This window comes from Psittacula echo (genome assembly GCF_963264785.1).
Source record: "Psittacula echo genome assembly, chromosome: 1".
In the NCBI taxonomy this organism is placed as follows: Eukaryota; Metazoa; Chordata; class Aves; order Psittaciformes; family Psittacidae; genus Psittacula; species Psittacula echo.
This window is the reverse complement of record NC_137735.1, coordinates 132,302,166-132,315,615: the sequence shown is the minus strand read 5'-3', so window position 1 is coordinate 132,315,615 and position 13,450 is coordinate 132,302,166. Positions and strand designations below refer to the sequence as shown.

The 13,450-nt window shown below is 37.8% G+C and overlaps 1 protein-coding gene across 1 annotated transcript in view; it reads right to left on the bottom strand.

The window, feature by feature from the left end:
• The window catches only part of PCLO (piccolo presynaptic cytomatrix protein), a gene marked incomplete at both ends in the record, with an annotated part of 368,722 nt that overhangs the window by 172,943 nt on the left and 182,329 nt on the right, over positions 1-13,450 (bottom strand). Inside the window, one exon of the mRNA XM_080625043.1 lies at positions 11,316-13,330. Coding sequence (XP_080481169.1) covers positions 11,316-13,330 — 2,015 coding nt within the window. The remainder of the gene's footprint in view (positions 1-11,315; positions 13,331-13,450) is intronic.

Here is a 13,450-nt window from a genome sequence, read left to right as displayed (position 1 = left end):
ATTCTGTGGAAGGTGTGAAAGAGTAGGGACTACAGTATTTATTTTAATTAAATAAAAGCTTCAATGTCGACAAGAATGTTCCATAACTGCAGTGTCACTGAGATGAAAAATACCATTATTCATGTTTGCAAAATACCCTCTGGAAAAGCCATTTGCTTTTTTTGCATAGAATTTTATATGCGTGTATATGGTAAAAATGTTACTCTTGTAACACTGTCAAAACTTCTTGTTTTCTTTGGTGAATTCTTGGGCCAAATGATGAACAAATGGAAAAAAAAGAGATAAAAGTCAGTTCCTGTGCCTGGGTCACAGTTCTCTCAGACAAGCACTGTTCAAACAGGCTGTAAGAACATAAGGACTCGGAGCAGCCTACACTACTGCTGAAACAAAAATCACTTTTACTGTCTAAAGAAATATCTGAAGGCATGACTATAGAACTTTTTCTACTACTGTATTACTGACCAAATGAGCAAAGGACACACTCACCGATTCCTTTCCATGCTTCACAGAAGGCCATGATATTTCTGCTGTATAATATAATGTATTTTACTTCACTGTTGCTCTCTTATGTCACATATATACAGGAAAAAACGCAACTATGACAGGTCACAGAAAGTGTGCTCCAAAAGCTTATAAAGTAAATATTACTTCAATTGACCTTATGATTTCCTGAGGCTTATGTTGCTGTGTATTATTAATGCTACACAGCAATTGAAAATAAAAATTGAGTCTTAAATTAATCTTCCCCACTTTAGGCTTAAATTTTAGGTGGGTAACTCTCATTCTGATTCATCCCATCCATTACCCTTCCAGACTAGCTTTTTACCTCGGGCAACTGCTGACTGTAAATCAAGCAGTTTTCCAGTTTTAGAGAACGGGATGGTTAAACTTCACATCTCATGCACACTGAAGAAATACCCAGCATTTCATCCTCCTTCAGGCCTGCATCCATGCCAGGTATTTAATTCCAAATGCTACCTTTACTTTTAGTTAATGGCTAGCCCATTTAACCTGCTTGGCAGTTATGATCCTACACCAGGGAAAAGGCTTAATCAGGCAGTGTACGAACACCTGCACACTCGATGCTTGAGCTGGATGTGACATTACCAAACAGTTTGCGAAGTCAGTAAGGTGAGATAAATCCAAGCTGTATTTTGATACGAACCACATGGATCTGGTGAGAGAAGGTGTCAAGAGAGGGACCGGCTCGGAAACAGCAGTAGGGTTTAGCAAGGAGATTAGAGAGAAGATATGGACAGATGGAGATGTGAACAGAAATTGAACCAAGACCCACATTCATTCTGTCCAAAATGCAAGAAGTTGTGGGGGAGGAGAGCAAAAAGGCAGTTTCATATACAGGAAAAGCAGGAATATGAAGAGAGAAATTTCAGGCTTTGCATCAGTTTCTGGGAGATGTCTGAGCTGTATCTTTTGACGGTGTTTCAGATTTACTTCAGGCTATATAAGGAGTTTCTAAAAGGCTGACAGCACTGAGCAAACTGGCTACTGTTAATTTCAGTCTCATATCTTCATTTTAAATTCAGAGAAAGTAAGCACTTACCATTATGGATTCCACTGCCTGAGCTGAATATTGCAACAGGTAAGTAACTCTTTTGAGTTTCTGAAAAAGTTTACTTTCAAAGTAAATTTGAAAGTTAACTTTCAATGATGTTCAACTCCTTCCAGGTAACAAAATGGAAATTTTTGGAGAAAGTGAACTGAGAAGACAAGCACAAAGGAAACACTTGGTCTTCAAGTAAAATTTGAAAACTCTTGACCTGATACCTTCTGAAAGTCAGAATTGGAGCAAACACCAACTTTGTTCTGTAAATAAGAAGTCTGTCTACACTTTGATGCCCATTTGTCAGCAGACAATGACCTTAAAAGCATGCTGGGAGAAACCGGAAACTATTGGAAAGACTTTTTTTTGTCTAATGACATCTCAGTGAATTAAATAATTTTTATTTTTGTTTTTAATTGAGCTTTGGCAACTACAAAACCATTTATAATCCTAACTTTAACTGAATCATAACTTTTGCTGTTCAGAATTGGTAACAGGAAAGTAGTACATGACCAAATAATCCACCATTCTGAATGAGAGAAAAAGCATGAAATAAGAACACAGAAGACTCACAGGACTTTTCAAGAGACCAGGGGACTCATCTGATCAAAACCAATCACAGTCATCTAGAATCAATTTGTAGTCAACTGAGAAATGGGTGTGATTCATAATATTTTTAAAATTAAAATATAAAATTAGTGAATCAACTGTTGTTCCCTTGGAATTTTTCTGCTTGCAGACTTTAACAGGAATCTACAGTGCCCAGGTCAGGTGTGATTTTACACCACCAATATCTAATATTAAACATTACCTTTCCAATTCTTCATACCTTAACTAGGTACTCTTTGTCCTTTTATCAGTCAAGGTATATACCAGAGATATGTAGGCTTGTGAAAAGCAATGTAAAGAGGAAAGTAAAATGGGGAATGAATGCCACTTTGGCAAAGGGATGGAAGGAACAATATATGTGGCATTTAGGCTATCTGATTATAGAACTATTTTCTTAGTCTCAGTTTCCCAACTTTTAAATGAAGACTGTATCACTGAGGTCATTCAGATTATAGAAAGAGCCCTCTGTGGTCTGAGAGGTTAGCTTACTTGAGCAGCCTGTGACAAATGCTGTACCAATACAAACTGACAGCAATGATGTGAATGATAATGTGTAGGAAGAGCCATGAATACTAAAGACAGTTGTACTTAATTTTAGAATTAAATTTTTCAAGATAATGGTATTACTTGTACTACTTAAGATATTCTTGGTTTGGAAGGAAAATCAGTTACATAGGCGCTTTCTCCCTTAATGCTATTCCAAATATTCAGATATAACACAGTTTCACTAAAATATATTGAGTCTAAGCCATTTGTGCTATTTCAGTTGTGAAGTTTTTTGTTCATATCTACTAAATATTCATGGCCACAAATTGAGATAATCTGTTTCCTGCCTCTGCTGGATGTGGAGAGCGGTTAGTAGCTGTCCTATTTATGACACTGTTTAACACAGTGAAAGACTGTTACCTTGTCCAGCTTTGGTCTTATTTCTAGATGAACACTGCCAGATCCTTCAGTCTTTCAACAAATATCTTGTTATCTATAACTTATATCCTTTCTCTTTTGCTCGACTTTGAATTTTTTCTAACTCTAACTCAAGTGGTGCTGACCTAAACTGCATGTATTATTATAGCTGAAGCGTTACCAACCACTGAGCAGGCTAAAACAATTCCATCGCATGTCTTATACATGCACAGGTTTTCAGCATTTCCCAGGAACACCACTGCCGTTCATGCAAACACTTCAGAATTTTAAGTCATATTAACTCTGAAATTTTGCTATTACACCTGAACATTTTCAGTACCGTTATTGCCTAAAGAGCTATATTGATTAATTTTTTTCTTTTGTATCTGTAGCTTCTGTATCATTACTAAATTTGATTTTGGAGCATTGCTTTGAATTACAATTCTGCTTTCCAAAGTAATTTTGTTTCCTATATTGGTCTACAAATGCTAGATGAGTGCTTTCTCCATTCTCTAAATTGCAACTGAATTATTAAAGAGTCAAGATTATGACAAACCATTCATTGACCTACTTAAAAATGCTTTCCAGTTTGACAGTGACCAATTTGACCTAAGATATCTTAACTTTCTTTTTTTTTCTTAAATATAAAATCACTGACTTAGAAAACCAATGCCTGAATAGAAGGATTTGGAGGATCAGAACAGAGGTAAAGTTAGTTCTAACATAAGCAAGTCTTAATTAATCAAAACCAAATCCGAAACCAAGAAAAAAACCTAAAAAGACACAACACTGTCCCCTCCCCAAAACCCAAAGTGACTCCAAAAACCTGTTAGGTGTTATTAGGCCACAATGCGATTTGAAACACTGATAGCCAGTATTTCTAGAGATAAGAAGTAAAACTTCAGATCTCTGAGAGTGATGAGTATTAAGACCACACACACATCTAGTCCAAAGATTACTGGCTACCTTCATTTAATTTTTATTTTTTTTTTTACATTTGGGCGGTGCTCATATAGGGCACATCTAGCTCTGCAGATATTTTTCATATATATTTCCTTAAGTGAAAATAGAAAGTTTTGACATTTTTAGTACCTCATATGCTAAAAATAAATTTATCTCCAGGGATAAGTATGTCCTGAAGAAAGTATGCCTAGGTATTGAAATTTCATGGAGATGCACTCCTTTAAATTCTAAGGAATTGATTGAACAGAATAATATCTCAATAATGGCATACTGTGAACTCTTTCTAGAAAAACATCCCAAAACCAAAAAGCAAGGAGAATTTTAAATGCACTGATTTGTGTTAAAGAAGGATCCTAGAGGCCTCGTATGCAGAGGAAAGGTAACTATTTGGACAGTGGAGATTAAGAGGCATACAGAACATCTTTTTACTGTTCTGAGTATTTTGTTGCATTTAATTATATCTGATCATAATTTTTTGATGTACTGTGGTTCTCTTTTGGGATTTTTTAGTAATCTTCATATAAGACATATGAGCTATCATGGGATTTTGCTAGCCCTGGATCACTTCCAAGCAATGTGTACTCACATTTGGCTGATCAAGACAATATCAAGACAGAATTTAAAAATATTTTAATAAAATTATGTGAAAAAGTGTTGGAATTAAAGCTTGCATTTTGTTAAGAGGTGAAGTTTGGAATACTTTGACAAGAACAAATTGGTCCTTCCTAGTTAGTGTACCTCGCTGCAGTTTGCAGAGAGGTTTCCATGCATGCAAACTAGATTCACACTGGAGAAAATTAAATAAGAAGCTCTGTTCTAAGTGTATCTTGACTGTCCCCAAATCCCAGTAGGGAAAACCAGTCCAAATCAATGACTGGCTACCTTCAAACAAAACAGTATACTCTAGCAGATACTTTAGCATGGGCTACTTTGAGTTATTGTTCTGCTTTTATTGTACCAAACAACTTGGGCTACTTTGAGTAATCATTCTGCTTTTATTGTACCAACTTGCTAACATAACATAGACAGTGCTTCCTTTCTATGGAAGATTTCATAGACATTGCTCCTTTTTGGAGAATTTATTCTCATTTGTTCAGTGCAATATGATTTTCCTGTGTTTCACTCATAGCTGCTCATAAAAGTAGACAACATAAAATGCAGAAAGACAAACTTATCAGCAGAATATGTGGAATGCACTCTCTTTTGAGTTCAGTCAACCAATTACAGTAGTAATTTTACCCTCCTACTACATATTCAGACTAACTGCAGTAATCCATGGCTTAATAGGAGATGCAAGTCTGAAGTAAAACAAAGTAGGCCAAAACTTGCTAGTTGGTATGTGCCTCTCTGTCATTCTTCCATGCCTGCTTGGTTCTGCTTTGTATATTTATATGCTGTATTATTACTTTAAAGCAGGGAACATGATATTAGCTTCTCTTCACACCCAAAAACCTCAAAGTATTCCTAAAATGGATAACAACAATAAACAAGTCAGCTGGAAATGAGGGGAAAGATATTACTGGACCTTCACTCTTATTTGTCTTATTTATGGAAGATGAAATAGCAAGGGATGGGATTTGCTGGCCAGGGGTGTTTTTTTAATGTGTATATAAGAGCTGGCTTAAGAGGAAGATGGGTAAGCTGACAGCAGGTGAGAAAAGGCCCAACTGACAGAAAACCTAGGCTCTCTGTCAACTCTGCCATAAAACTCATGCTTTATAAAGGATTGTTAAGGATCCCTTTTGAAAGCAAAAGAGTGAATACCATAAATAATTTTACATTATGCGGGAATGTCCTTTGGTTGAATAGAGAAGGTGTGAAATCAACTAATGTAAAAGTATCAGGCAAGACAGACTGACCCACATAAATGTGCTTTAGAAAATAATGTTTATACGATACGTTAACCAAATGTGGAGTAGTCCTTCTGTTTTGAAGATCTGGCAGATGGAAAAAAGACACTTCATTTGAATCACATAAATGTTATTCCAAAGGATACAGCACAGGAAGCAGTAGCTGGAGTAATGCATCCAGCTCTGGGGTTCCCAGCACAAGGATATAGACCTGTTGGAGTGAGTCCAGAAAAGGGCTACAAAGACGACCAAGGGGCTGGAGCACTTCTCTTATGAAGACAGACTGAGAAAGTTAGGGTTGTTCAGCCTGGAGAAGTGAAGACTCTGGGGAGACCTTAGAGCAGCTTCCAGTATCTTAAGGGGCCTACAAGAAAGCTGGAGAGGGGCTTTTGACAAGGGCATGTAGGGTTAGGACAAGGAGTAATGGCTTTAAACTGAATAAAAGTAGATTCAGATTAGATATTTTTATTAGGAAAAAATTCTTCACTATGAGGGTGGTGAGTCATTAGCACAGGGTGTCCAGAGAAGCTGGGGCTGATCCCATCACTGGCAGTGTTCAAGGCCAGGTTGGAAGGGGCTGGAATTATTTCTAGATGTGAGATCGATTCAGTTTCCAGTTAATTTGTCTGTAACATACAAAAACTGTGTGACAAGATTCAAACACAAAAGGAACCAGTAGGTATATCTACACCTTCTTTGGATTGCTGGCCTGAATTCAATCTGAAAACAAGATCTCCCTGTCCACAGGCAATGATGAACCAGCCTCATAAGTAGCTGCAGGGCACTCTTCAGGGATTCAGGAACCTGTGGGTCAGACAGACCCACATATGCAGCTCACAAACTGCATGCAGACCATATGCATCATGTAAATCAAGCTGCTTCCAGACTGTTCTTTAAGACTGGCATATGCACAGCCAAAATGAAGAACCAGTTGTCACCAGTGCGAAGAAGAGTTCCATTAAATCACAGCCCACAGATACCATTTAGAAGCAAATGGGAAAAAACCCCCCACAACTTTGCACTTTAAATCTAGGTCATTCTAATGCACTACCAAAGATGGTTCTTCACTCAACACCCATCTGTACTTAAAACCAAATAGCAGCTGTTTCTGCAAGAGGTAATGGCTCCTTTATATTGAAATGTAACTTTTACATAAAAAAAAAAAAAAAAAAAGTTCCTCCTTTTTTCTGGACTGAATCATGGGTCTAAAATGGAAAACTAAAGTCCCTGAATTAAGATTTTTGCAGTTACAACCATGTGACCACCTATGCCTCAGATCCCAAGACACTTCAGAATAGTTTACAGTAACTGTAAGAGTTATAACAAAGTACTAACCTCTTGTAGCTGGAATTCAGGCCGAATAACAAGAAAACATGAGAAACATCAACTTCCTGTGCTCTAACAATTGCAGAAACCTGTTACCTGCCATTCTGGCATGACATTAGTAAATGAACCTCTTCTCTGCTCCTGAAGAAGGTAAACAAACAGAAATACCCAACCTCAAACCAGGTAATTATCCCTATCTTCATTCATTACCCAAGAAGAACATTTCTCATTGAAATATAAGTTGGGTGATCAGTTTAGTCCTGAATAAACAAGCAAAACATCATGGATATGATATATGGAAAGTTTTAATTCTACTAGGAGCAACTACCCTGCTTCCTCTCTTCAGTGCCCAGATGTATAACATCTGGCACAGCAAATAGCAGCCCAAATCACTGAAATCCTATCCTTCAGTTTTAGAGTTGAAAGTTTTAGGATACCATAGAAGATAAAATAAAGTTATACAGATTTGTGTGCTTTGTTCTCATTGCTTTTAAATTTATGCCATTAAACAAATTTACAGCTAAAAAATCGGTAAAAAATCACTACAGCAGTAGATGAAGTTCCATGATTCTTACCTAAATAAAGCAGATTCTTTAGGGATTTTGCTTGAGATCATTATCTTTTTTACTACAGTATAAGGATTTGAATTATATTTACCTTACAAGTATGGCAACCCACATTAGCTAAAAAATTCAAAAAAAGTCTTTGTTAACTCTCTTAATAAACAGATTGATAGAATTTTTTCTAAGCGTTGAAGCTTAAATGTACAATTTCTACCCTGAAGCTGACAGGCTGTTGACAGATGTGTCTTTGCATTAGTTTCATGAATACAAACATTTCTGCTGAGTCTTTATGTACTGCTTGGCTGTAGACGTTGTATGCGTGTGACAGCTCATGTTCAAGATCTTCTGTAATTTGCTTCTGTTTAGCTGAGCAGGCATTTTGCATCTGAAGGCAAAAGGAAGACAACTTCCCTCTTTGATTACACATATGCAATGTGTACAAGTGCCCAAGTTGACTCAGACTGGCATGTGACTTGATTCTGTAATGCACTGGTGTAATGCTATTTCTTTATTAAACTAGACAGATATTCACAATTTCTTATTGCTGCTGGACAAAATTCAATCTCCACTTCCAAAGTCTACTAACACTTTCCACTGCCCTCATGGAAACCATTACTATGGCTTTGCGCTCTGTGGAATCCTACCACACTGGACTGCTGGACAGTTTATCAAAATCAATGCTAGAGAGCTCACTGCCAGTGGGAGCTCGAGTGGCACAAACCTCACAAAACAGGAAAATCAGGTATCTTTGCAAAATATCAATTCCAGGTGGGTGGCTTTCACAACTTTTTTGGTGCTGACAACCCATAGCTCACACTTTTTCCTTAACACAGCTACACTTGATTACTAATGTACATCACAGAAATGCATAGCACATAAGAACTACCAAATAGGACATAATGGAAAGCAGTACTTTAACTTTGGATTAATAGTAAGCCACTATTTATGTTCATTCAATAATTGTTCATATAGAGGCAATGACTATGGTAGACAGTAAGTGAAAATGCAATGTAAACATATACCTTATCAGAAAATTAAATTTGCATCATTGAAAGCAATCTTATCTCAACACTTATTATTAGGTGATTAGCTACTGGGTTATTTTTCGGCCTTTCAGACTAGATTAGATAAAACATTTTAATAACTTCCTATAAAAGCTGTATTGAAAATAAAATTGTATTCAAAGCAGCAGTTCTAAACCATATAGAGCTAACTTAATCATCTTTGTCACAGTCTCCATAATCTTTTTTCTTGAAATGTTGTAGTGTTGTACATGAATGATGAAAGTGCACTGCCTGAGGCACAAGTTGTCATTTCATTGTAAGACTTAGAAAAAGACCAGTTTTATTCCTACCCTTTTAGCCCCACTGATTGCATAAGGAACAACTTTTTTTTATAAACTGTCATTAAAAAGCCTGTGAAACATACACATGAACACATGAACACCCTTTTCACCTGCAGTGTTTATGAATGCAAAGACATAACCCTGAAACAAGAATGGTTAAAAATGTGATCGGATATTAATTCATGCAAAGAATATTCATATACACACTCCATTTCCCTAAGGTAGTGAAAGAACAATCTTTATTCTTTTATGTTCAGCTCTAGTAACCTCTCCTTTCCAGAATGAACTGTTTCACAAGTTTTTCTGCACTGAACTTTACTGTTTGACTGCCATAACTGATTCTTTCTACCCTTCCCTTTCCATAATTTGGCAATTAGGAACTCTCCAGTCAGGAGGCAGAAAAGTATACACAGAATATCAACAGACAAAGACTTTAACTGTTGTGGGCACTGTACAAAGAAAGAATGATAAAACATTCCCAGTGTCAGAATTATTTTTTAAATTATCCAAAAGCTATCCTGTATTTAAAGTTGAGTATAACAATTATGTGTTGCTATACTTATACCATTCAAAAGCTGAAAAAAAGTTAAAAAGGTTTACACTTTGTCAACAGTGACACTGTGTATGCTACTTTTAGGAAGAGCTTTTGAGTGAGCCAGAATGTACAAACGAAGAAATCACTATCCACTCTTTCCTGAGCTTTCAAGATGATACAGTCTTAAAATCAGGTTCTTGGCTAGTATAAACATATAGATGTCCAAACATATGTCATTCATCATGGATGAAGCTATCATCTGTCAAAGTATACAATTCGTACCAAATATATATGTATCTATGAAACAAGTGAACTGAATAATTTGTCTTCAAGAATAGTTTCACTACACTGACAGTTATTTTACAATATTATATCTACTCTCCAATACGTAGTAGAACCCAGTACTTTCCAACACTTGAGCAACATTCTTGAAGATGCTGTTCCACTCTACATGAAACTTTAGTACTCGTGCTACAGTTTCCCCAGTGTACTAATCCTGCAATAGGGAATGTTTACATGGAGTGCCAATGTCATGACCACAGTTATCCCTTCAAAACTCTTAAGTACCGTTTTCCAATCGGTTGCAGCATTTAATATCTGCACGAATATGTGAAGCTGCAGAAACTGCTTACAGTGGGAGCCTTGGAGTGCATAACCAGCTAAGTCTGCATTTGAAAGCTACCACAAATTACTAAACACAAAGAATAAACCCTCTTTATTCTATCCAGCCTTTACTAATCACTCATGTATTTGCACATGACTGAATATAAAAGATAGAATTGCTGAAGAACTTGAATGGCAACTCATGCAGACCTCTGAGAAATAAGATACTGACCCTGCAACTGAAAGAGGGGAATGGACTTGGACAAACGGACAGCCAAGAGCACGTTAAACTACAAAGGATATTTTTCTTTTTTTAGCCAGGACTTGTTTCTCTTGCTAATAAATAACAGACTGGTTCTCAAATCAGAAATCTTACTTCTCATTTCTCAAGGAAAAGGAATACTGCAGAAATGAAAACTTTGTCCTGATGATGTCAGCCTTATTCAAAATTGCCTCCTCTAACCCCACAAGAAACAGCCCTCAACACTTGCATAACTTCTTGATAATCCTCCTTATCCAAAACAAACACATGGCTTTGTGGTATGAGAACTTTTGGTGTGGGAAACAGAAGATTACCCACTGAGTCACAAATAGACAAGAAACCTCATGAGGGTTAAAAAGGACAGCTAACTAAGGTAATTATAAATCTGGTGTTAGCTACTTCTCAGAACGCACATGCAGTAATTTCAAGGTAAACATATTGCAAACCATGCCACAAGAGCTAAGTATGCTCAGAAGGAAAAGAAGAATTGGTGCTAACCACTTCATGTAAAACATAAAGGGCCTTCCAAATTCTGAACAAGAATTTGTTGTGTTTTTTTCCTGAATCTTAGTAAGAATGCAATACAAATTCTTTTACTTCCAGGGAAAGCAATGAAGCAAATAACCATTACTTTAGACAGCAGATGTTCCTTGGGACTTTTTAGCAAGGTGAGCAAAAAGATTACGTTCACAGGTACTGCAAATGACTGTGTCAGCCCTCATGCTGTACTTGTAACTGTAGAACTGCATATTAAAAAAAAATAAAAATAAAAAAAAGAAAGCAAGTACTTCTTACCATGTAACCCTCAGTGTACTGAAACTGAGCTCTTGAACTGTCTTCTGCTGTGGGACTCAGGGGCTTAGGGTCAGACATAGAGCGTTGCATCATCTTTGCCGCCTTTGGGCTTGATGGAGGAACCTTGGCAATGTCAGCATGCAGCATCTTCTGAGGGCTGACGTCATCAGTGATGGGTTTTTCATAGGGTACAAATGCTGATTCTATAACTTTGCTTGGTGAAACAGGTGAAATGGGTGAATAGAGAACTTTGGGAGATTTGGGAGGGGAAGGGACTACCTGCAGTGTGGAGTCCGGACGAAGGTGGGATGAGTATCCTATCTCTAATGGTGTTGGGCGTTTTTTATCTTTCTGAGGAGATGAAGCTGACAGATATTGGGGACTTTGAGTATCTGACTCTGTCTCTGTTTGACATCCCAAACTTTCTCCTTTATATGTCTTTTCTGGAGCCGAAATGTGTTTTATGATTTCAACCTTAGCATCCAATCGGGCCCTGACTGAAGGTGTTCTTATTGTTCCTACGGGTTCTGTTTGCACTGAAATCTCTGCCACTGTCTGAACTGCAATACTAGATACTTTGGAGAATTGTTTAGCTTTGTCTGCCTCAGCAGTACTCTCACTGTATTTCCCTACACGAGGCTTCCTTCTGGATCTGCTAGAAAGATCCCATTCATCTTGATCTTCATCATCTGTCTGAACACTCGTATCAACACTCTTCTTATTTCTCCGTCTCCTGTTTGCATAACCTCTGTCCGCTCCGTCTTCATCATCAGTTTGCACTCCACTGTCCACTATCTTTTTGAAGCACCGGGGCTCTTCTTCCAGGGTCTCCTCAAGCTCCTCATATGGACCACGCAATTTTGGCATAGAACTTCTCTTTTTCAACTGCTTCTCTTCTCTAACATCAATATCCTTAAGAGACATTTCTGAAGCAGAACTTAGGATACCAGACCTGGGTATGTACTGGGTAATGCCATCAGACTGTACTGTATACCACGTTTGGCTTTGCGGAATTTCAATACCCAGAACTCCTGAAGCTGTAGTGGTTGCATCATCAGCAGGCCAAAACTGGCCATTTTCTGTGGCTGCATACTGTCCTTCCAAAAGAGTTTGATCTGTGGTAGTTTGTGTCGAACCAGTTCCTGAAGGGTCATAACCATACTGATATATTTGACGAATCTTTTGCTCCTCCAACTGCTGGTGGAGCTGCTGTTGAAGTTGTTGGAATTGCTCAAGCTGCAACTGCTGCTGGGCTAATGTCTCTTGCCTCATCATAAACTGAGCCTGTCGCTCCTCCTCTTGCTGAAATAGGAGATGATGTTTCATGGATTGCAACTCCTCAAGCTTTTTTTGCACCATAAACTTTTCTTGTTCCCTAAATCTTTGAATTTCCTGACGTTCCCATTCCAGCTCTTCTGCAAAGCGCTGCTGCTTAATTTTCTCAAGCTCAAGAAGTTCCCGCTCCAAATCAAGCTGCTGCTGTTTGCCTTCCTCAGGAGCAATGAGAAGGGCAACCTCATCTTCAATTACATCTGTATAAACTTCAGATGCTGTAGTTAAGGTGGGTATCAAGTTGGTTGGCTCAGTGGTAATAGTTTCTATAGTAAGAGGTGGTAACCCTGTCTCCATATCAATGGCAGTAATTGCACTACCTTTTTCAGCTGCCACTGTCGTCAAGAAACTGTATGATCTTGGGAGAGGCTGACTTTGTTGCAAAGTTGATAAAGGGGGCACAGAGTCAATTGTCTGGAGAGTAGGTAAATCTCTGACAGATGTACTGAAAATAGAACCGGGTTGTGTAGTGATGGCAAATGTGGATGGGATTGGAGTCGCTACTGAAGAATAAACAACACCATTGGATGATCTTAAAACACTTCCAACGCCAAACTGGGAACCCAAAGATGATACCATTCTTGCTTGGGAATATTGTGGTGTACTGAGCCCGATGCCCGAAATCACCTGGCGAGTCTCTGGATAAGGACCAGTAGTCTTGCTTGAGTAATCCATAACCTCACCTGAAATTACAGGGCAAAGTTACAGTCCAGTCCCACAAAAGAATGCTGCTTTGTGGATTCTGAAAGTCATCCCATCTTGATGAATTAAATAGGAAGGGGAAACTGCATGCAAATCTTCAG